This window comes from Antedon mediterranea, chromosome 3 (genome assembly GCF_964355755.1).
Source record: "Antedon mediterranea chromosome 3, ecAntMedi1.1, whole genome shotgun sequence".
In the NCBI taxonomy this organism is placed as follows: Eukaryota; Metazoa; Echinodermata; class Crinoidea; order Comatulida; family Antedonidae; genus Antedon; species Antedon mediterranea.
This window is the reverse complement of record NC_092672.1, coordinates 31,489,510-31,515,906: the sequence shown is the minus strand read 5'-3', so window position 1 is coordinate 31,515,906 and position 26,397 is coordinate 31,489,510. Positions and strand designations below refer to the sequence as shown.

The following is a 26,397-nucleotide window of genomic DNA, read 5'->3' as shown; positions in this document are numbered from 1 at the left end:
CATACAAACACTTTATTATTATTTTATTGATTGCAACATTTTATTGAGGTATAAATTTGCTGGTGTTTGTATATTGTAACATTATCTTCTCTATTATGCAGATGTTTTTTCTATATTCTGTTAACTGATATATGATCTGTCACGGTTAGATTGTCAGTCAACACGCGAGGTATACATGCTAGAGTTTGATAACGTGTAAAATTATTTGAATTCAGACAGGAGAAGAAATTGTGTGCTTAGGAAAAAGAGGCTTATGGAGAAGGGATAGTTAGGAAGAAAAATAGGGTGCTTAGGAAGGAGAGGCTTATGGAGTAGGGATACAGTAGTTAGGAAGAAAATAGGGTGCTTAGGAAGGAGAGGCTTATGGAGAAGGGATACAGTAGTTAGGAAGAAAAATAGGGTGCTTAGGAAGGAGAGGCTTATGGAGAAGAGATAGTTAGGAAGAAAAATAGGGTGCTTAGGAAGGAGGAAAGGGTTGTTAAAGATGTAGGAAGCAGGTACTTAGGTGTATAGGAAGCGGGTACTTAGGTGTAAGGAATGGCTTAGGATATGGAAGAGGAAGGGTATCCTGAGGAAGAAGAAAAGGTGCATATTTATAAAGGATGATGAACTTTTGAGATGAGGGATGTTTAGAGAAAGAGAGGATGTTTATCAAGAAGGGAAAGCATAGCAGAAAGGAGGTATAATAGCAGGGAGATGTAAAATAAATTATTTAAATTATTTATTTTACATCTCCCTGATAATACTTAGGAGAAAAGGAAAGGGAATTGTGAGAACCTTTAAAGAAAAAGGAAAAGACAAATAAATGATTGCTTGACAGGTTTTTGATGTCTTCTATCGGTTATCAATTTTCTCTTCAGGTCATCTGAAGCGAGACACTTTCAATATCTTCATCAAAAAAACTTGTTCATTCCATATATTGTCCATCTTTTATAGTGCTACTTAGTACCCCTTGGAATATTCTGTTAATTTCTTATATTTTTAATTGAGTGCTCCATATAGACCTCCAAGTATTAGCTGCTAATTTCATATATTGTTTACCTATAAAGTGCTCTGTAACATCCCATCAAGAATAGCTGTTCACATACTGTATTACCTTTTGCTGTATTTTATCAGTATGAATTTTTTTTCTAGGTCACTTGAAAATTAATTCGCGAGTGCTTTCAATATCTTCATTGAGAATTGTTGTTAATTTCATATTGTCTAGTTGGTCGTAAGCACACCATCGGGTATAGCTGCTAATTTAATATATTCTATACTTATAAAGTGCTCTATAACACCAATCAAGAATGAGCTGTTAATTTCATATTGTCTTCGATTTTCAATATGTTGTAATTCATGCATTTCTAAGGTAGTTCACAAATTACTGTTTCATGGTAAAACTCAAGTAGTATTATGGAGTGAGTGCAGAATCTGTTTGGGCTTTAGCCTATTCTCATTCCTGGTTATTTTTACATTGATGACCGAATAAATATTATTATTATTATTAAACAAATGGTCATCGTACATCACTTAGGTCTAATAAAGAACACCATAAGATGTCTCTTTAATTCAAAGTACAGTGAGGTTGGTAAGTCCCGTTTTCATTCTGAACGTGGTGGAATGAGCTGTTAAAAGATCATTGTACTATTAAATTAGCCTCTGCATTATGTGCCGACAGTCGTTGTGGACCGATGAACAGGCACAGTTTGGTGGCAGCACTCAACATGAAGGGACCCTTTTAGGGGAGAAGAAAATTATTGTATGTGTCGTCTACACCTGTGCGCAAATCAGCCTAGTTAGGCTGCAAGTCACAGGTTATTCCCCCACATTTACAGTACATGTATTAGGGTGGCCAGTTCCTTTCCATACCAACTTATCCTCCCTAGTATTTCTTAACCAAGTACCTTGAAAATCATTATACGTGTCTGAGATGGCTTGAGTCATTATGAATCTGTCAATGTTTTGACACAATACTTATTCATCGATGACATTGATTTGTTTTCGGTAATCAGGATTTTGTTATTCTTGTTATTGCCTTCAGCTTGTCGAGGTTTCAGAGCAATAGTGGAGAGAGATAGGAATAATTTATTTTGTTATCTTTATGTTCAGCATTGTTGAAAAAAGTAGAAAGGTAGATACCTATTTCTAAAGATTTATCTCTAAAGATCTTTATTTTGATGTTCCTAGAACAAGCTGGACAGTTTTACGAAAGTTTTCTCTTTTCTTTATCCAAATAAAATTGCGGTCACGTCCATCAGAGTTATAATATACATTTCGGTTTACCTCAAAGGTAAATTACGATTATATCAGGGTTAATGACACAGGCCATACAGTACCCTAGATATAGCTTAGATCTGTATGGTTTGGATTAACCATGTATAGATTTTTGTATGTACTCTTTAATATGATTTTTTTTAAAGCGATTAAAAAAAATGCTAGATCGGCAGATAATTTTTATTCTGTACTTGTAACTTAGCACATGATCACAGCCCTTTTATTTATTTTTAATAACATTTTATCATTATAGTTTATATATTTTGATTTATAATGTGAACTTGTATTTTTAATTATTTATTTTTATTTTAATATTGTAAATTCAACAATGTTTACTTTGTTGCAATAACGAATTTGAATTTGTATTTCCACGTACAGACAGAAGGGATCTCTAAGACCTGACAACAATTCTATATTTATATCTGAGACATTGTCCTCTGGACTAAACACAATTAAAAACAAATTATTATTATTATTATCATTTGACCAAATCCTTTGTATAGCATCATCATCAGATACCTGATAATGACAATAATTATAATAAACTGTTTTTCAATTACTTGTCATCAAATCACACTGTGTCTTAATGACAACAGATATTTGCTAATTAACAATCCACAGTTCTGAATATAGCTATATCCCCAGAGGTTTAAACCTAAACAATAGACATATATCTTTTTTCTAGTATGTTATGTTTTTTTTATTATTATTGAATATTGATTTTATTAATTTATTATTGATGCAGATATTCTTCCAATAATTCTTTTTTTTCGCATCATAAGGACTGATTCAAAGAGTAATAAACAGAATAATATTAATAATTTGTATAAAAATTATGAAAAAATTTAGCATCATCTATTTATCTTTGCTCTAGGAACTTTTAACTTTTCGTGTATCTATAGGCCTCCTCTGGAGAGCATGGGCTATTGTCAGTTTATCCGGGTAGGTGGTACGCATACCGACACCACTGTTGGTTTGAATAATTTATCTTTTAGTTTTTTTCTCATATATATTTCTCTTAATTAAGTAATTTATTTGTGGTCTCTTGACTGTTTTTTTTTTATAGAATTTAGGTAATCTTGCCTCATGCTCATTTTATTAATAATATGGCAAAATAAATTATTTATATAATAATAATATATGATATGATAGGAATCACACAGTGTACAATTTATGTACTTAGAATTTTATAAAAACACACTTTACCTAGATTTTAATATTCATTCTTATAAAATACTTTTTAATCTTGTGTTTACTTGAAAATGTTTATTGAAAGTTCTTCTCAAATAAACATATTCTTATACTACTACTTGGCTTCAAGTAGAACAACACTCAATGATATTTCAACCATGTTTATGGAATGTGTTTAGGAGGCTTATTGGGAGCTAAAAAAAGTCAATATGCCTATAATCCTATTTTTACTGTGAGTACAGATTATAATAGTCTGAGATTAATTTAGTAACAGTTTCCTGCCAGCAGAAATGATCTGACTAAATAGTAGAGCTTTGGTTAATGGTCATTTTTCAGGACCCCATAGTGTCCCCTTAATAGGGGTATCCTCTAAATATCCATTGGTTTAAAACTTGTTAGCACTTGTTTCAAGAGAAAATGTCTCTTTAATAGGAGTTTCCCAATAGAGGAGTTCCACTGTACAAATTAATATTGATTTAGGAACGGATATTACTACTGTACAATGTTATGACCCTTAGTGGTGTAAATCCATTTTTGCGGATTTAGAGGGCTATCCCCGGTACCAAACAAAATGATTGCGCTATTTGTTTCATCTTTATCGGTAACTGTATTTGTATGGTATCAAAATTAATCAAATCAGCTATCATCTTTAATTTCCTTAAAAACTTGTAATTGTTTAATTAATCAGTTATCTTATTGATTATGACACATATTTTAAAAATTTACCCAGATTGGTTTATAAAAAAAAAAATTTTTAGATGATGTTGATATTATTGTAAGTCAGGTTTGTCTTTGTTCAGAAGAAAGATATCCATAGGCCAATGACTCTCAGATGCTTTGTACCAACGTTCAAAGGTTTCATCTCTCATTGATACATTCCAGCGGAGGATGGTTGAGATAAAAATAGTTTTACTTATGATGATAATTTGAAAATAATTATGTCATCATGACTGGATGCTGTTGCGGATTGTTAATTACTAATACAAGAAGATTTATGAAGTTTACGTAATAAAGATATTTATAGCATTGATGAAAACAATAAAGATGTACCATAAAATATTATGAAGTGAAAAAAACCACAGGTTAAGAAATATCAAAAACCTTTCAAAGTTTAAAATCAAGCCCACCCCCTCCTCCTCCTTGCGCTAAAGTCATTAGATTTGATACAATTAAACCTCACTGTGCGGACACGTCTTGTAGGTGACGTCACAGTGTCTAATTTTAGAATTCACAGTTAAATTTCTCTGTGCGAACGTCTTGTAAGTGATGTCCAAGTTTTCTCTTTTAGGTTACAGTTAAACCTGCTTGAGTAAAAACTTTATTTGTAAGTGATGACCTCTTATAAGGGACCACCTCTTGTAAGTGACCACTTATATATGTGGCCAGTGTCTGAATCTGGGGATGCCCAATTTTATGATTGACAGTGAAACTGTGTGGACACATTGTAAGTGACCACCTTTTGTAAGTGACCACCTCTTGAATAAGAGGCCAATGTTCGAATCTTGGGGTGACCAATTTTAGGATTTACAGTGAAACATTCCTGTGTGGACACCATTTGTAACTGATGTCAAAGTGTCCCCTTTTGGATTACAATTTTACCTCCCTTTGTGGACATCTTGTAAGGGACCAATACTGTATTTAAGCAGACACTTTCTAAACCTCAAGATGTTTCATTTTTAGGATTAGAATTAAACCTCTCTGTGTGAACACCTTGTAAGAGACCACCTCTTGTATTTAAGCTGAAATATTGTGGACTGTGGGGTGTCATTGTTTAGATTTACAGTGAAACTCCAACAGACACACTTAGTAGGTGACGTCTTTCTATATACGCAGAAACTTCCCTGACCTAAGCATGTTGATTTTTTAGAAGGTTCATCTGTATTTTTTTTTTATTTTGGGAACATATTTAACCTCCCAGTCTTCTAAATTCTTCGGAATATTATTAGAATAAGAAAAACATATGAACTCTTCAAATGTACTTTTAATAGAATTTGGTCTATTGATTTTCAGGGTATTATAGGCATTTAAAAAAAAATCACCAATTACAAAGATGACAAAGTTAGTTAAATCAACAACCAAATACAGAACTTAATCACTATCCAGTGCAAAGGAGACCTACTAGATAGTGATTAAGTTCACTTTGTAGGATTCCTGCTTTTTCTTGTTCTTGTCCACATTTTGTAAATTGTATTTTTATGGAGACAAATTAAATTTTTAAAAAAGATATTAAATTACAAGTCAATTTTATTTCATAAAATTTTATATAGAGTAGTTTATTTGATTTGAAAATATTAAATTTTCATAATTGATTGTTAATTACTGTATGTCTAGCCTAGTGATTAAGAAGTATCTCACGGCCCAATAAATGTAGAATTTTTTTTATGAATGAATATTAAGTCTTCGTTTTATCGACGTAGGTTAACATTGGTTTATTTCCCCTGGCTATCCATAATTGGGATAATTATTGTCATTAGTAAATTCAATCTTTTGGAAATACTTGACTGGAACGTATGAAATTCTTGTAAGAAAAGCTAATGGCTCGTTTTTGATGTGAACATCAGCACAGACAAAAATGGTTGTCGTTTTATACCTCTGTTCTGAAAATTTAAATTATAAATATTATTATTGTAGATTTTAGGTTATAGTTACAATGATATTGATAATGATGTTTTTTTTAATGTACAGCAGCACACCTACTAAGGAGAAAACTTTGGGACCAAAAAAGAGACTTAATAGAGGTGTCCCCTGTATATGGGTTGACTTTTAAACATATATTTCAAATTCATATCATGGGGAAGGGTTCCTTTAATAGGCGTGTCCCAAACGAAGGGTCCTACTGTATATAAAACAATTACCTGTATAGGTTACATTTAAGCCTTTAACAAAATTATGTCCAACCAATCCAAAATTTGAGAAAATCGGTTTTAAGCTTTTTATTTCTCATAATTCAAAATTATTAATAAAAAGTAAAGTATAAAAGTAAAGAAGGTGTCCTTTCAATAGGGATTCTCTGTGTTACTCAATGAACAATCCTAAGTTGTAAAATTTAGTTAAGTATAATTTATGTTAAAGGGGGGGGGGGGGGGCTGGACTTGATTAGTGTTTACACTATTTTCTAGCTCCTTCCTTATATTTTAAAATGTAATATTATTTATCATTTTAAAACAAAAAATATTATTCGGAAAATAAAGTTGAAGTTGAAGATTATCTATTAAACCTTCCTATTAAATTAGTTAGTAATTAGTAATTTTTAAAAAAGGACACATTGTTTGTGGGGTTTTTACTATATTATTTATTAACAATTCTTAAATAAACCATCTATCCATTGAATAAAAATTTTTTTTTTAAATGGTACTTCTCAATGAACTGGATTCCTTCTTAATAACAATTAGCATTCCATAAAAAACTACAAAGCGAGCATGCATACAGAATAAAATATTTCAGTTATCAATTACTTTCCACGCCAATTGGCCCACATTCCAACTCAGAAATATGTCGTCAATTAGAAAAAAATAATTAAAGTAATTATTATTGATGAAGAAACCTTTGTGTCATATGAACTCATGTAAATATTGCTTTTCCTTTGTTTGAATCTGAAGAGCTCAATATGTGTTGTAGTCGTTGGACTTGGATCAAGAGTTTGAAAGAAATAATTGTACTTAAGTTTGCCATCCAGGTTTAAATGTGTACCTGCTAGGGTTAACAAAAATGTATTACTACAGGAGAAACGCTCCTTTGGGTTACCCCTATTCAGGAGATACCAGTGCTAAGGAGACAGTTTACAGCGAAATGAGGGGAAATACGTTACAGCTAACCCCTACACAGAAGACATCCCTATTATTAAGGGGACAACATTTTTTCCATCATAAAAAGTACCAAATAATTATATTCATTTATAGCATTTCTTTTTATAAAATGGATATCATAATAAAATAATACTTTCTCTTGCTAGATTGTTTCATATTGATGAAACATTGTCTGCTAAAGTTTCAATTCTTCTCAATTTTTTTTAAACCTTTCACTATACATATAAATGATTTTTGTTTTTTTCCCGCGAAAATCCCTATAAGGAGACAATTTTAGTTGTGGTACTGTCCCCTGAATATGGGTACCCGTATTAAAAGGGACAATTTGTTGGGTCCTTGAAGTGTCCCCTTAATAGAGGTTCTATTGTATTTTACTGTGTTTCAGAAATTCTGACATATGGCATTGTTTTTTTTTACAATTAACACTTAATTACTCAGTTTTAATTTCTGAAATGTCTTACTTTCAGGAAATCAAGGGATGATATTTTGTAAGGGTCAAACCATTCTATGAAGCTAACGTTAGAAGAAGGCGTTTACTCAATATTTTTTATTTAGAAGGTAAGCTACTCATTTTATATATGGTTTATGTTGATTTAAAGAATAAAACCATAGTTTAACATTTCGATCATAAAACAAAGATACTGGTGAAAGGAAAAAAAGTAAAATATATGTTTTTAACACTATAGCCAACTATTATTAAAGAATACTTTTTAGGGACTTTACTAATACTATAGAACTACAAGTATTGTATGTATAAAAAAAATTATTCTGAAACTGCAATAATGAACAAAATGATACTACACTATAGTAATTATTATAACAATTTTATTTTGGAAATTAGTGGTATTATAATAAATTTAAAAAAGCATAAAGTTAAAAAATAATATTCATATTTATTATTTCTGTAGGATTAAATGTCTGGGATTATATATGAATTATTAATATAGACAAAAAAATTATTGTTTCTTGAAAAAAACAATTATTGTGTTATGTTGCGTACAACAGATCAATCAATCAGAAACTTACATGATACAATCTTCGATACAATCTTTGATGCAATCAAAATAGAAAATGAAACAGTGTCATATGGTGTTCACTGCATTAAATGCAGCAGTGAACTGAAATATGTGGTAGTAACATGGTACTGAGGGAAACAAAAAGTGTCACCTTAGAGGTGTCCCCTGAATAGGGTTGGCTTTTTACAAGATGTAGTGTCACTGCATTTAATGCGGAGCAATGCCAACCAAAATATGTGCTGGAGTATTAACAGGAAACTGAGGAAAGCAAAAAGTGTCCACTTAATATAACCTTGCAATCAAAATTGAATGAATGTTTCAATATTTTAAAATTCGGATTTTATAAATTGTGTAACAAATAGACAACACAAATCTGAAATGAAACTATTTTATATTTAAAAGGCACAAACAAGATTTTTTTACAATTATAAAACGTGAATTATGTACGTAGCTATCTTTGAATTCCCATTGTTAAATTGACAGATTTTTCTAGTTCCTGGGACAAAAAATGGACAATACAAAAATATAGAATAAGACAGTTTTCACACGGCCTTGCCTTCAGATTTGAAACCAAACGACTTCAATCAAACACACATGTATAACAGCTGATTTGTGTTTGTTTCACTAAACTCTGAAAGTGAAAATAATAGCAAATTATTTTGCCCTATATAAATATTATAATTGATTTGAACAGAGATTGATACTATAGGTTTGACTGATAATGAAGCTTGACATCTTATGAACATGTTTATTGTTTAGAATTTGATTCAGCTGTCTTAATAGTATTCCCATAGTGTTTAGGAAACAAATAAGTATTATTGAAAATTCAATCATAATTCGGGTCTTCTTCATAGGGTCTTTTTCTGCTGCATAGGGTCTGTTTCTGCTGCATAGCGCCAAATAATAGTTAAATAGATTTTGACTGCATTTCTGTTCAATTTTGCTCTTAAATAACCGTTTATATCAGTGGGTGGTTGTTGATGGTCAGCAGTACCATTTAATGCAATGGTCACTGGCGCTCAATTCAAACGTTGCTGCAGTGTAGTTGACAAAAGGTCATAGGCTGTCAATCAAATAAGCGTTATTTTGTGTTGCAGTCAAAAGTTGCACAGCAACAAACGGTTAAATACAGTTCTAACATCGAAGCACTTGTGTGTTTTTAACCGTTATTTTCAGGCTTATTCAGGGGACACCTCTATTAAGACCTCTCTTTTTTAAGACCTCTCAACCCCAACCATGGTGGGGCTGAGTTGGTGTGGACTCTCTACAGTTGCTTTCACAAAATCCTGGATCCGCCCCTGATATTTAAATATTTTATGAAGCAATGAATTAAGCTAATTAAAGACAAACTTCTATAATTAATCACCTGCATAAAATACAATATTTGAAAAGCATTTATAATATCAATAAGGCAAATACGTTTTCAATTCATTTTCAATAAAATTTACTGTATTCTGTAAAATATACTACTAGGGTCTAAAAGAAGCTAGATTGTCTCTTAAGCTCTGTCTACACTATCAAACTAGTTAGACAAAAAAAAGTTTCATGTGCCCCAAAATGGTAGTGATACACCCAAATATGGTACTGTTACATCATCATGTCCAAATATGGGCAGGTTACAGAGACAGAGCTTCAGGAATACCCCTTCCCCTTTATTTATGACAACAAATAAATAACAAAAGATAAAAAATTAAGAATTTTTAAAGTCAAAGCCCTTTGCAACAATACTTGAAAAACCTCTTTATTCATGAGGCCTAGTTTTGATTCAAATCTATGTAAATAGGTTAGAGCAATTAATTACTTTCGTCTTTGTGTTTACATCATTCAGTATCATATACAAAGTTCTTTGTCCTTATATTAAATAAATAAATAAATAAAATTGTCTAAAGAAATTATATGAACAATGATATAATAATTTATGAATTTTAATTCTTCTTCTCCTATTGGTTGGAAATTTATATTGGAAGCTAATATTTATGTCAATTTCTATGTGTTTGATTGCAAGCTCCTGTAAACTTCTGATTGGAGATAATAATGTTCTATTTAGCAAAATAGAATTTTGCTTTGTATGTTAGCATGGCTACAGTTTTCATGTTATCATTCTGAATATTTCGGTGTAGAGACTAGGTTGTACAGAACATTCCTATTGAAATTCAAGATAATTGGTTCATTGATAACTTCATTAATAAAAAAAATAAGAAATTTAATTTGTATTCTTTTAACATGGGCTGAAATATCATATATGCTTCCCCTGTGGCAATATTTTGCCAAGTACTTCACTCAGTTTCTGAGTGCTTTCATTTCGTCTTTTCTTTTATATTTTCTCCTGTTTTACTTGCACAACTATTAGTTTTTTAATTTATTAAAAAACAACATGTTTACTTGCATAAATTGATCAAATGAAACATCTAGTAGGCATAGGTTTCCAATACTGTGAAAAATACTGAAAAAATAAATAAGACAGTCTTGAAAAAAATCTCAGAAAATTGCCATAATTTGGAATAAAAGAGACAAATAAATAATTGGAACACGATATTACAGTATAACAATAACATTCTTTATGCCAAATTAAACAACACATTTGAATTCTGTAGTAGCAATCGTGTTTATATAGAAATATATATTATAGACCTATTATCTCTTAAATTATTGTTACTATAGTTTCCAGTCTAGTGTCTCTGACAAATTGTAAAGCATACATCAATTCAAATTGTACAGAATACATAAAATACACCTGAATATATTCTTTTTATTTGATTGACAGCTTGGGGGTCACATGCTATTCAATAAATATCTATTGTTACTGTTAAATGGGTGCGAAAAAAATGTGATGTGCCCATATATGGACACAATGATGTCATATCACTACTATATTAGGGCACATCACTTTACTGTACTATAGCCTATAGTGTGGATAATAAATGCACATCAGCCCTAAACTATACAGAACTGATCTTGTGTTTTGCTGTGATTTTTATACAATATATAATACAAAGTTTCATCGCTGATGACATTGTCTTTCATAGAAAATCCACTTTCAGTTTCATTTGACTGCCGCTGTTTATAACAAGTCAATTGAGATATTACATTAGAAACTTTCATTTACTTCAAAGCACACACCGTTCAGACAACATTGTCAATACAGAGATCATTTCCTTTGTGGATATTTTTATATCCTATGTTTTACAATACTGCTGTGTGTATTCTTTGTGTGGAGAAGAGGTGTTGGAACATATTATAATATCTTATTTTAAGTTGTGAAGTCATATTGGATTTATACTTGTTAAAGGTATGTTTTATAGTATACAAATAATGAATGTTTATGAGTGCAATGGTACAAATAATGGCACGAGGTGAATGATGAAAGGTTATATCAACGAGGCAAAGCCGAGTTGATATAACCTTTCATCATTCACCAAGTGCCATTATTTGTACCATTACACGAATACAAAACATTCATTATTTGTTTTATATAACATCTAGACGTTTTTTTTTCGTACACAAAAATGTTTCAAAAAGTACTATTTAACGATCGTTGAATAGTGCGTACTATTGCACGCCATGTGACCCACATTCGTCCAATCAAATGACAGGAATTTATATAGGTGTTATATAATTTTTGTTATTATTACAGAGAATGTCTGCTAGCAAAAATGAAACGATAGAATGTATTTGGTATCATCATTTGAATCATCCAGGATCCTGAGATGATCTGATACCAGTTTTTTTTGTGTCTATCTTTATTATTTAAACTTATTTATGCAATTGATTTTGTAACTATGGACATCTGTTTCAGAAATAAAAGTAAAATGAATGAATGAAATAAATACCCCGCATTTGGAGACGTTTTAGACCATTTTGTGATTTTCGAAAAAACTTATTAACATAAAAACGCCAAAGTCCTTATCCGAGAAGACTTGTTCTAGCATTATGTTTGAGCATTGGTCCATGAGTGCTGATGGCTAAGGTTTGCAGTGCTTCACTAAACTGCTCGACTCCTCTGCTTGATTAGAGTTATATAATAATAAAATAATTAGAAAATGAAACACAAAATCAAAACAAAACCAGATACTAGGAAAACCTAAATAGGTAAAACAGTGTTAGTTTTTTATATGTTGTTAAAATGGATATAATATTAACTATATACAGTAAAGTGCCTATTAGTATAATTCCCATACATAAGATTTCCCACGACATTAAAAAAAAATGTGTGTGACTATAGTGCTGAGTGTGATATGCTACTTTCACTACAACCTTGTGAATGTGAGTTTGTAATGAGTAAAATGGTGGAGGTAATGATTAAAATTTTTTACAGTTTTTAAAAATATATTTTACCATTATAATTTGATCAATAGTTTTTTTTTTGTTTTTTTTTTTTAATTCCTGTTTTTATTTGAGGTAATGAGTAAAATGGGTTTTTCCATTGTAAATTGATCATTAGGTTTTTTTTAATTGCTATTTCCTTTTGATTCTATTTGTATGCAGTACGTATATTGCATAATTATATCAGTACTGATGTTTTAAGAGGAAATTTTAAAGTAATAGATTATTCATATTAGTAATTGGATTTAAATGACTATTTAATGTGCAAAATTAAATTAGATTTAATGAATTGAATAGCAGTTGTGGAAAGAAATGAGCTAGAATAAATAGATAAAATACCATCATACTGGTGTCGTCGTCATGTATTTTCAATGCTAGTGTTATCATGATAAACCTTTTCAATATCATAGGGCCTGTTTCTATTGACCAGAAAATAGGGTTTTGAATACTATTCTTTTACAGAATGTTTTTTTGTTGCCAGCAAAAATGGGTCTCCACAAAAAAGGACCGATTTTAAAAACGGTTTAAAAAACCCCAATTAATTCCGGTCTCGATCGCAAAGAACCAATCTGAAACTGGTTTCCATGGAGCAATTTTTAGCTGCAAAACAATCGCGTCTCAATTTGACCCCAAAAATGAACTCTGCTGCACTGGGATAATTGCAGTCAACTCGCAGTCAAACTCGCGTGGTAGGACCTAGTCTAGTCATTTTTTTTCTCTTATTTTATTTAACTAAAAAATGTGGACCTCTCTCCCCTCCTTCCTTCCTCCTCCCTCTCTCATCTTCCTCCTCCCTCTCTCACCCTCTCCTCCTCCCTTTCTCTCTCACCTCCCTCTCTTTCCTCCATAAATCGGTTTAGTTTCTGAATTTTTTTTGGAAACTTCATTCCAGTGCATTTAATTCATACATAATGTGTAAAGATTACTGTTTGAGTATGAGCCTATATATCCCATAGTGGGATTACAACTGGATCTGTATATTAATTTTAAAAGTAATTTTCAATAGCCTAGAGGTGCTAATATTACAGTTGAACAACTTTTAAGCCACTCACTTATTTTGAACCAATTGAGAATGAAACAAATCCATTGTATACAAACCTACCACGATAACAATGTCTTTTTTTTTTTAAATTAGTTGTTTTGTCGTTATATACTAAGTATAGCCTTTTTAAATAAACAGTTTAATAGTCTATTTAGTTAAATATAACCTATGATAGTTAAATATAACCTATGATAGTTCAATATAACCTATGATAACAATTCTATTGTATAAATCTGTTCTCGTTGTTAAATTGTTCTGTACATTGACTAAATTGCAAACTTTATAAAACTCTCATTTAAACAAGAATACCCTCAGGCTATTAATTGTTACCTCAAAGAATTTAACCTATATCTAACTTCTCACAATGAAGTGTTTCCCTTGCCTGATCCTGATTCCTAAATAAAGAAAAACAATTGGAAAAGACATTCTGTAAAAATCCTTTGCAATGACCCTACCTATATTTTGATGCTTTTACCATCTGGCTGGAGGTTGTACAAATCTATTGTACTTTCAATGTTCTATTTTCTGTATTTATTGACACACATTATCAGGTGGAATTTCACTATTCAATGTTCTATTTAGTCATGATTCACTGTAGTAATGTCATAGGGGATTTATCCAACTTTCATTCATGTCTAAACTACTTCTATGTTGACAAATATTTTTCCAAGGGTCATGTACTGTAAGTATGGTACTCCTTTCGAATAAGTTATTTTTCCAAGATTCAGATTCATTTTATAAAAAGATGTTTATTTTTGTTTAAAAATCTATAATGTTTTACATCATCATCATCATCTTAATCTTCACCGTCATAATCATCATTATATTCATCATCCTCAGGTGGTTCATCCATTATTGGATTAAGCCCTCCTGCAATTTCAGTTTTCTTCTGTCATGCCATTCTTGTCCAGGGGGGTGTGTTTGGTGATTTCATCTCTCCATCTTAACTTATCTCCTTTTTTTAATTATTTTACTAACAAATTATTGATGAATTGAATACCATTGTTTGGTAACAAACAGTTTTTAGGATGTTAATAATAAATTTGAACATTTTGGGATAAATTTTGAGGTAGATTGTATTCATCCAATTATGTATACAGTGTAATATACAGTTATTTTTCTTTCAACATTTTTTTTTTCGAATAGATGTACTGTAATAACAAAGAGCCTGTACCCAAATTACAGTATACCTGTGTTTGTGATATTAAGTAGATGAAACTCGTATGGACTTGGCATTTCAGATTTGATTCGTTTCTGATTTACAAGCATTGAAGCTGTGATTTCCAAGTTGCGATCATTACGACAAGATAGCTATGCGATCTTCTACAAATCTACATGTTAATAAGGATTTTTTTTATGTATTTGTTTAGGCACATTGGTAACATTATCTTAATCTCTGTCCACACTATCAAACAATATGTGACAAAAAAAAGTGATGTGCCCATATTTGGACATGATGATGTCATATCACTACCATATTTAAGCATATCACTACCATATTTGGACACATCACATGTCAAATGTAAAACTAGTTTGATATTGTAGACAGAGCTTTAGGTTTAATGTTTTCTTTTTTTTTTTCCAATAGGTTTGTGGCTGAATTTAACAGTTTATTTTGTCTTTTATAAGAAAACCAGGGAATAACTTGATTAAAAATACAAAATGGCCTATTCAAAGTCAGATTTTATTATTTTTCATGTTTTGGGGGGGAACAATACATAAATTCTTGCATAGAATACTTCCAACAAATAGTTGATTACAAATTACAAAAATAGTTGATTACAAATTTGGAAATTGAGAGACTCTGCATTCATTTCTTTGATGTTACCTTAAAAATTAATAAATAATATTTTCCATTTCTGAGCAAATTAGACTGTAATACATATTGAATTATAAATGAATTAATAAATTTTATAAATCCAGTTAAGAGATAATTCCCCTGAATTATATAGCATAATTTAATATCCAGCCAAGCATTCAGTCTGTTACTGCTTTATGAGTAATTTCTATTTATTGTAGACTTAAACTGCTTCTGAATTTTCTCCTATTTTGAAACTTTCTTTGCAAGTCTGTTAGATCAGCTTCAACATTTGATATCTTTTATATCATGTATGGTTTTATCTTTATCTGTTCTCATGATTAAAGAAATATTGTAATCCTGAATTTTTTTTTTTCAATGGGTTTTTGGCTGAATTTAACAGTTTATTTTGTCTTTTTATAAGAAAACCAGGGAATAACTTGATTAAAAATACAAAATGGCCTATTCAAAATCAGATTTTATTATTTGTCATTTTTCATGTTTTGGAGGGAACAATACATAAATTCTTGCATAGAATACTTCCAACAAATAGTTGATTACAAATTACAAAAATAGTTGATTACAAATTTGGAAGTTGTCTATTAACATCTTTAAGTGGTACCGGTACATTACGTCCTCCCCCCCCCCCCCCCCCCGCCCTTCCACACTCTAAGTGTGCAATGGATTTAGTATTTCGATATTGACAGATCATATTATACAGATATTGACTGCTTAGAGGTTAAATATAAGATTTGACATCCCCGAGGGAATGATATTAAGTTCGAGGGAATATATATTTCCCGAAGCGCCAGCTGAGGGAAATATATATTCCCCGAGAACTTAATATCATTCCTGAGGGGATGTCAAATCTTATATTTAACCGATATAAAAGGCAATATCTGTTATATTATATAGCCAAGAACAAGTCTGCTGGGTTGGGTGAAGCTAGGCTAGGCTAGGCCTCCTATATTTGTATTGTATTTAAACAAGCCTGCCTAGACACCTTACCTTGCGAAGAATAATATAGAGATAATTACTAATTAATGATTCCTTGGCAATAAAATATTCACTTAGGCCTAGGTCGTTTAAATTAACAGAAGAATTTCCATCAATAAGCCTATTAATAATAATAATATAATCAGGTAGGCCGAATAAATAATTCGTCTTCTTAACTTCTCTTCGAGGAGCCGAATCACCGGATGTTCAGCGCGTACTAGTTACTAGGTTACTACACCGTGAGTATTGACCAATCACAAACGGTGTTTCATCACATTTAGGGTGGACTAATAACAAATGAGGGCGCTATGTATGCATAGCTTAAATAGTTTAGAAGATTAATTTCTTCAAGCAAGTTCAGTGGCGCAGCGGTTGAAGCGTTGTCTTGCGATGGAGTGACAATTCCACCCAAATTCAAGATCCAGTAGATGACTTTTGTTTATTTATCAGCAAACGCGAGTGTTGCCACACGAAAATTACACAGTCAATATCATCGAACTCGAGAATTTATATGTTTAATGACAGGGGACACGAAAAATACGCGAAAATTACACAGTCAATATCATCGTTCTCGAAGATATATACGATTTACGATCCTCGCAGCGGTAGTCATGTGATGCAGTTTCAACCAATCACGTTCACGTATTTACATAGGCTATGTAATATAATCGTTTATGTTCCTTAAGGAAAAATAATAAGTTAATTTTTTAAGTAGGTCTGGGTACTTTCAAATAATTATTTATCAAAGCATTGATATTATTTCCTAAACCTCAAACCAAATTAGCAACATTTTCCCATAGGCTTAACACTACGGCAAACAAAGTATGAAATTGTTTTATCGTATGTAGAATACGGAATAACAATTCTCTTGCTTTTGTCAAATCACAAATTATTGAAAATAATAAATTAAAGTTATCGTAAACAGCAGTAATCATTACAAAACAGGGCGTCAGTTCCCTAGACCATTAGTTAATAATAAAGTGTTATTGTATTGCGTTTCCAATTTATATGTGTAGGATATATTTAGTAGCATGCCTAAACAATTTAATATTTGTAAAAGCCCTGTCTGCACTATCAAACTAGTTTGACACAAAAAATGTGATGGGCCCAAATATTGTAGTGATATGCCCAAATATTGTAGTGATATACCCAAATATAGTAGTGATATGCTCAAATAAAGTAGTGATGAGCCCAAATGTAGTAGTGATGACGTCATCATCATGTCCATGGGCACATTTTTTTGTCACATAAAGTTTGATAGATATTGTATATTCCCACAGGGCTAATATTATACAGATATTGACTGCTGAGAGGTTAAATATAAGATTTAACATCCCCGAGGGAATGATATGTTCGAGGGAATATATATTTCCCGAAGCTGAGGGAAATATATAATTCCCACGAACTTAATATTATTCCCGAGGAGATGTCTAATCTTATATTTTACCGATATAAAAGGCGATATCTGTTATATTACATAGCCAACAACAAGTAGAATATCTACTGGGTCGGGTAGCTAGGCTAGGCCAGGCCTCCTTTTTGTATTGTATGGTATGTATGTAAACAAGATGCCCAGACACCTTACCTTTCGAAGAATAATATACAGATAATTACTATGGTAATTAATGATTCCTTGGCAATGAAATATTCAATAGCCTAGGTCGTTTAAATAATAACAGAAGAATTTCCATCAATAAGCCTACATTAATAATAATATCAGGTAGGCCTAGGCCGAATAAATAATAATTTGTCTTCATACTTTGAGTAGCCGAATCACCGGATGTTCAGTGCGTCGCGCGCGTACCAGTTACTACTGTGAGTATTAACCAATCACAAACGGTGTTTCATCACATCTAGGGAGGACTAAAAATAAATGAGGGTGCTATGTATGCATAGTTTAAATAGTTTAGATGATTAAGTTCTTCAAGCAAGTTCCGTGGCGCAGCGCATGAAGCGTTGTCTTGTGATGGAGTGACAATTTCATCGCAAGTTCAAGACCCCGTACTCGAGAATTTATATGATTAATGACAGGGGACATGATAATTACGCGAAAAATACTCAGTCAATATCATCGTTCTCGAGGATATATACGATTTACGATCCTCGCAGCGGTAGTCATGTGATGCAGTTTCAACCAATCACGTTTGCGTATTTACATAGGCTATGTAAATATACTGTAATATTAATAATCTGTCGAAAATATATACATAAAAGTAGTTAATAAAATCATTTTAGTTGTCAAAGTTTGTGACCTAAGCACTTGCCCCTGCACCATGCAAACAACATTTCCCGCACTTGGCTATAATTATCCTCTGTATTTCTTTTTCTCATCTTTTATCTATGCTGGACTGCAAGCTCTTGTAATTTCTTTCAATTAGAGATAATAACATTTTCTTATGTCTATTTCTTTCCATGAATGGAATAAACAATAAACAATAAGATTGGAAAAGCGTCAAAGGGAAATTTCCCCATAGCTTGAATTTGTGGGAATTCATTGTTATAATAAGATGGTTGGTTTCTGTGTTTTTCCATATAATAGGTATACAATTAACAGCAGCTAGCAAATGAACTAGAATTTAAGCTGCCCTAACTGCTGCTGGTAACTAAATATCACTAGGGCAGGGACTCCTTAAAATGGCCACGTATCTGTTCATATGGCTGTGCCTTTTAAAAGGGTTTTGCATATGTATGCAAGAATATTACGATGCAATATTAAAAATATAGATTAGAATTGCACTTTTACCTGATTACAGGTTAAAGGTCAATGATTTGTTTGTTGTCTATGAATCACATATTATTTGCATATTGTAATTTTGTAATTATGCATTAAGGTGATGATCTACTAAATATATATGTTTCACCTTTGGTCTTGTGACAGGGTAGGAGTGGATTAAATTGGCTATGCTTTTTCTTTAACTTAAGATGACGTTTTATTTATAAGTATCTTTTTTTGTCTATAAAAACACACTTTTTATGATGTAATTGTTGCTTATTCCAAACAGTGTGCAACAGTTTATTTGTTTGTACATATAATTTTAAAAGAACATACTTTTTTCTAGACAGGTCAGACATTTTTACTTAAAAAATCACACCACATTAAATCATACATATAAGAATACTTACCTACTCAAAAATACATTTATTGGTAACATCATGAATAAATTTAATGGAAATTAGTCACATAAACCACATTTATTTACAAATTTCAGTATTTATATTTACACCTCAGGGACTAAAGAAAGTGTTCCTTTAGGGTTTTCCCTTAATAAGGTAAAAGTAAAAAGCAATATTTTTTAATAACCATTTGTTATTGTTTTCAGGTTTCTGAAATTTAACGATTCCATGCAGAGTAATTTGATAACCTCTGACCCGACACGCAATATGGAAGTTAGAAAAACTCAATATTTAGGACCAAGAAGAATGTATGCAAGGGCGCCACCTGAAATTCTTCGAAGGTCAGTATCCGACAGTTGCGGAAATGGTCCGATGGTTAGAACACCACAAGATCACTTCTGGAATTCGGGTTCAAATCAATCTCTACCCATCTCAGGATTTGGCCGTTCGATGTCGGACAGCGGGACGAAGCGTGTTATGTCATTCGATGAGGCTGTCAACGGTCAGATGTTTGCTAAATGTTTGACAGAATCGTCAAAGAATAGAACTTTTTCTCGAAGGGAATCACCATTTATTCCAAAAAGATATTCGTATCAAACAAGTGAAATGGGATGGGACGCAGGTAGCAATTCTATGAATTTTCTACGTCCAAGAACAATAAGCTCACGGTCTAGTTCATCAGGAGATGATAATGAACATTCGACCACTAAACCGGAATCTGATGAATTTTTAAACAATACAAAACAAATTTTTACTGGAAGCTCTGCTCAAGCAAGCAATGCAAACGAGAATTTGCGTAAAAGGCGGCAAAAAGGAGCTAATCGCAAGGAACTTCATCTTGACATTTGCGGTCCGAGTGAAAACATTTTGCAACAAGTTTTGTCAGAAGATTCTGTTTTTGATAATAATTTAACTTACAGTCAAATCCCAAGAGAAGAACATCAGCGTTCAACCAGTATGAACGATGGAAGATCACAGCGTTTTTGGCAAGCGAAAGAAAAATTTCAACCCACACGTCACTGTAGCTTAGATCATTGTTTCTTTGTTCCACAGGATTTTGATTCTGAGCCAGATTATAGTTTGACCGCTCCTGTTGTGTTGACTGCTCCTGTCGTGTTACAAGGAAACCCCGGATCCAAGAATTCCGAAGAGAACATATATTTGCATGAGGTCAATCAAGTTTTGGATAATGATGAAACTAAAGCGATTGAGATCACAGAATCAGATCATGTGCCATTCGCGAGAATAAATTTAGGATCCAATCAGGATTCAAAGGCTAATGAAAAGCCAACTGAAACTCTGACATCAGCTGGTACAGGAAAGCCAGATACACCACAAGCTGTAAGATTAGATCATCACGATATCAGGGTTGAAGCGTGTGACTCAACATCTCTAGAGAAAAACGGAAGCCTGTCGGCTGCTCAGCAATTATACTCAACAGATAAATGTAACATGAATAAATTTAACAGTATGCAGGAAAATCCTACAGGAAAATCGCCGGAGAAAAGCGTAAACATCGAGAAAATGCCAAAAAGTCCAAGCACTGCTTCATCGGTTTTTGGCCGTTTGTTTTCCTTACGTCGCAAGAACAAGGATGATAATAACAAAAGCAAGGACGATAGTTATAAAAATATTAATGAAGATGATCAAACGGTAACGAAAATGGCACTTAAGAAATCATTAAGTTCAGATATTACTGTACGCTTCTCTGACTTAAGTTGCGAGAGTGATGAAGTTTGGTTTGATAATGTTACAAGCGAAGATTTTAATGGCACTACCGAGAAACGTTCGTCCTTCCAGGAGGTTTTACGCGTAACCTTGTCGAAGGACGATCGCAGACGTTTAGGCCCACCTGTAAAACGCAAACCATACTACAAGCGTACCTTGAGCGACCCATATAAAACCAGAGATTCGCAAGAAGGATTTCTTGTACGTACTGGATCAGAAAAAGCACGCAAAGTGAGTCGAAAACCGAGACAGCGTGGTGGTTCAGCACGTGGGATATGTAGCCTGTGTGGATTTACGGTTGGACGAGAACGTGCGTATATAAAAGGACGCTTATTCCATGAATCCTGCATTTATTGTTCCAAGTAAGTGTCTTTTTATTTTTAGATTTTCTAAGATAATACTAAATGCGACATGATAGTTTTGGATTTTCTATTTTTACTGCATTTTTATTTTTTGTTCGATCGAAAGATCAGATTTCATATCGTAGCCTTGTGAACCAATTTATTTACATTTTTACTGTGTAGAGTAAACGGTGTCCTTCCTGTTACTAATACACCCATAAAAAAGCGTAACAATAACAATACAATTAGAACAAGTAAGTTATCTTTTTTAATAAAAAAAAAATGTTTTAGATAAATTAAATTATTTTCACTTTTACTTAAAAAGTTCATTTTTATATAAATGTACAGTATATTCAATTTGTTTTTTTTTTATTTAGTCTTAGTCTAAAGCTCTGTTTACACTATCAAACTTTATGTGACAATAATAATATGTGATGTGCCCATGGACATGATGATGTCATATCACTACTATATTTAGGCATATCACTAAATAAATATATAACTCGCAAAGATATAATAAGTCCTATTTTTTTATATTTTTCATTAAAAATTTCCAAATGATAATGCAAAAATAACATATTAAACATTAAAAGTCACCAAATGTTACATATTATTTTAACTTTAATATTGGTTTATTCTTCTATATCCTTAATTTCCTAAGAATACATTTTCACAAAAAAGTCATGTGAACATTTTAGGTTAATTTACTGCACTAATTGCTTTAAGATAATATTTTTTATTTAAAAACATAATTTTAATCATCCATGTGTTTACTGGCACTATTGTCACTTATTTACTTACCGTTGGGTGGATACATCTAGTTAAAGTGACTTTGAACTTTTTAGCACGAACCGGACGTTTGCGGTGACAATATTGGAAATTATCCAATTTTTTTTCGTAGGCTCAAGTATGAAATTATGACTAAACTCATCAAACGACTTGAGGTGTAAAATGTAATTATAATATCACTAGATATCATGTATTTATTAAGTTTAATTATTTGTATATTATATCTGACCTACTTTATGAGAAGCTAAGTCACAGCGACCCACATGTTATGTTACTTTAAATTTCTGTAGGTCACGTCCTAAATTTATACAACAGGGGGTAGAGAAGAGTATAATGATTTCAAAGTCATTAATAATAATTGTTGTCATAACATTGTATGTACGATACCAATCCAAAACAAAATGTAAAATCCATACCTATCAAAGTTGACCTTAACTTGACCTTTTAACACATAGATCCGATAGGTGTGTTTTGTTTACCTTACATAAAGTACAAACATTTATGAATTGAAACTACACAGAAAACAACATACTATTATGTATTAAATTACTAAAAATTGATTCTATAATTTTTATGAAAAACCACAGATTATAATGAATATTTTAATAATAAAGTTTACCTGGCTTGAACACAGTATCTTCAAAATGCAACTTCACTTTATACCATGATAAAGATTGAGAATTTTTAAAATTTAGCTATATTTTATTTTTTTATATCCAAATTATGTTTTAAATCTATGCATAACCAGGTCATGTACAATTCTGAAAAAACAAAATTAACTCGAAATACTTGGATGGACGACTGAACTATTTTTTAAATAGTGCCCTGGCAAAGATATATTAATTCTTTAACAATACTTGCTATATAATTACCAATATTTTAGGATGTTCAGCAAAGATAAAAAAAACCTTGTAAACTTGTATTTCCTTATGATATATTGTAATATCCATAGGAAAGGGAAACATGTGTACATACATTTGTTAAGTATTATAACAACTTTAGATACAATACTTTAAACTACTAAAGTGAGAAATGAATATCTAAAATAACAATTAACATTTTACAGAACCCACTTAGAATTAGTTTTTAGTTTAAATGTGGTTAAAAGCATTGTTTTAAATTGTAGTGAGGATCAGGAAGGGATATCTCCCTGTTTGTTTTTAAAGCTTAAAGTACATGTAATTGTTTCCACGTAGGATGTATTAAAAGTTTAAAAGCCGCTTCTAACGTACTTCTAACGTACTTCTAAACTGAATAAGATTAAAATGAGGAAGTGTTTGGAATACTAATGTAGAATAACTATATTTACCTATCCTGAAAAGCTTTACCATTTTTATAGACTACATTTTAGGGGCGAATTACAAAACATTTAGCCTAACTATTTAACGATAAACGATGTAAACTTGAAATGTATTTCTCAACTTGCATCATCAACATTTTCACTTCTTTCAGCAAACTTTCTACATTTTGTGTGCCCTTATAGGGAGTTTTTGATCAATATTTTGTTTTTGTGTTCCTGAATATTCTTCAGGTCTTGCATTGTCCAAGTGCCCTCTAGGGCGACTTTTACTCTGAATGTTAGGTTTTACTGTAGATATTTCACTCAACTACATTGAGTAAATTGCAAAAACACTGGATTCATCCAGTGAAAATTTACCAATTGCTTGGTTTGTTTGTCCAAACAAAAATTCATGTGCGAATTAGGATTTAAGTCCTTTCATACCTACAGTATTTCCATAACCAACAGTAATACAGACTTTGTACCTTCGTTGTCAAAACTCTGTAGTCTTCTAGTGTTCAATTCGAGGGAAATCTGTAAAAAAAAATAATTTTGGTTTCATATAGGAATCGTGTCAAAATTATTCTACTGCAGCAGTAACTACAATATCTTTACTTTTTATTGCATGTATCATTTTAGTTAATTTCAATGCAAAGTTTATGAATTGAACAAACCTAACTTTGCCATGATCCCTCATGCTATTTAGGTAGTACACAGCAGTCATGAAGAAAAGGTAACAATCTCTGTTCAAGCCGCTGGGTTGTCAAAGGCTTGTGTAAAAAAGTGGTCAGGTTTAAACCTTACCAACCGTACTGGTGGCTACACAACCCTGCACAGTTTATTTTTATCCATGACTTTTGAAAATAATTGGCAGGAAACATGATAATCATCATATTCTTATTAAATATGGCAGTACCTTTTATGTTGACATGTCTGATGATATCACTTAATTAATTACGGGTTTAGGATTACCTGAAGACATACCGACAAAGCATTTTATAATTAGTATAACATGCAAGTCATTTCATAACAATTATGAAACCGTAATGTTTAACATTTTAAAAGTTATGTTTAGTGTAAATATTTGTAGATAATGTTATTTATAAACCAGTGAGTGGAGGAGTGTCAGGAAGCATGACTATAGGCCTGCTATTTGTATACTATAGAATACACCTTTGGGACTCAACAAAGTATCCCCTATAGAGTTGTCCCCTGGTAATCGGGCTGGCCATAGTGTTAAAAGCTCTTGTTTATTTTACAGGAAATTTATGTGTTCCTTGAATAGAAGTGGGAAAATATTGCTGTTATTAAATGTAACATTTTCCTAGACACCAATTATAAGATGTCTATCAAGTGTGATGTGCCTATGGTAATGATATGCCCAAATATGATAGTGATATAACATCATATCCATATATGGACACATCACATTTTTTTTTCACATAAAGTTTGATAGTGTAGACAAAGCTTTAGTAATATACATCAAATCTTGAGAAAAAAAATCTTCAAATTTAAAGGCAGTGTAATCATTTGATTATCTATTGCTACAGTATAACCAACAAAATAAAAAAATGCTTGACAAAAATGTTTGTAACTCAGATGAGACCACAATACAAGTCTAAGCTACTTTATAGTACTGTTAAATCACCATCACAGTTTTTTTTATGTTCTAAAAAGTATGTATAAGACAATAAAAATGATACATGGATTCTTTGTATCTCATTTCATTCCAATTTTCTGGTCTAAAAGGAAACAGGTTTATTCAACAGTAATTTTTTTATTTCAAAATATAATTTCATCAGGCATATACTTTATTGAAACACATATTTTTTTAATATATTTTGAAATGCGTGACTGTGCAGCTATATACGAGACAGATGCTAGTTTCTATCTAAATCTGTACGTACTCGATTCTAAACAGTGGCTTCCTGAATATGATTATCTGGCCTGATTATTTCTATTTTGGGATATCTAAAAGTTTCATCTAAATTCTTGCAATTTATCAAATTAATTTTTGGCCTTTTCAACAAGATTTAATATGTTCACTTCCAAATTTTAAAAATTACCAGCATAGAATAGAATTCGCAGGTGGCTACTTTCTGTGGTACAATTTGACCCATTAATTGATTTTCTATCAAAAGTTGTATGAAATATTTCATTCAAAGTGGGTTTGACTTTTTTTTTAGTTGTGATTTCTAGTTTTTGTTTTTTATTTTTATTTTTGCGGGGGTGGAGGTGAGGGAAATGGGACTATAGTAGAATCCCCTCCCTCTCCCTCCTTTAGGACATCCCTATTCAGAAGACCCCACTATAAAAAAACACTTTTCAGTGAAACAAACAAAGGGCAATATGTTTTTAACACTACAGCGTATTTAGGGGAAACCACTTTTAAGTGGACACTTTGTTAATAGAGGTATACTGTAATCCTTAAAAAAAAATTAATGATATAATTTTGTATAATATCCTGCAAAATTACATTTAAAGTCAAATGTCTTAATTGCGTCTGTGTCACATATTGTAATTATTTATTATGAGTATATTTATTAAGCTGATAGTCATTGTTATTTTTGTTAATGAGGTGAGTCATTTTAACTATGACTTTTCACAGCCTTAGGAAATTTAATTGTCAAAAAAAGTGCATAGGATTTTATGTTATCTCACTGGGATATATATATATAACAGAGTCACATCTTTTTTTAGCGGACCTGATGAATTCCA

At 31.6% G+C, this 26,397-nt stretch overlaps 1 protein-coding gene and 1 long non-coding RNA gene across 4 annotated transcripts in view; both read left to right on the top strand.

The window, feature by feature from the left end:
• Nucleotides 1-19,930, top strand: part of LOC140045216 (uncharacterized) — a 44,131-nt gene extending 24,201 nt beyond the window's left edge. For both annotated transcript variants that reach the window (XR_011844557.1, XR_011844558.1), the window contains exons 2-3: nucleotides 7,721-7,811; nucleotides 19,749-19,930. This is a non-coding gene — a long non-coding RNA (uncharacterized lncRNA). The remainder of the gene's footprint in view (nucleotides 1-7,720; nucleotides 7,812-19,748) is intronic.
• Nucleotides 19,931-20,064: 134 nt separating this feature from the next.
• LOC140045211 (uncharacterized) overlaps nucleotides 20,065-26,397 on the top strand; it is a 147,617-nt gene continuing 141,284 nt past the window's right edge. For both annotated transcript variants that reach the window (XM_072090026.1, XM_072090025.1), the window contains exon 1: nucleotides 20,065-21,632. In XM_072090026.1, the coding sequence (XP_071946127.1) occupies nucleotides 20,149-21,632 (1,484 nt within the window). In that variant the 5' untranslated portion in view covers nucleotides 20,065-20,148. The remainder of the gene's footprint in view (nucleotides 21,633-26,397) is intronic.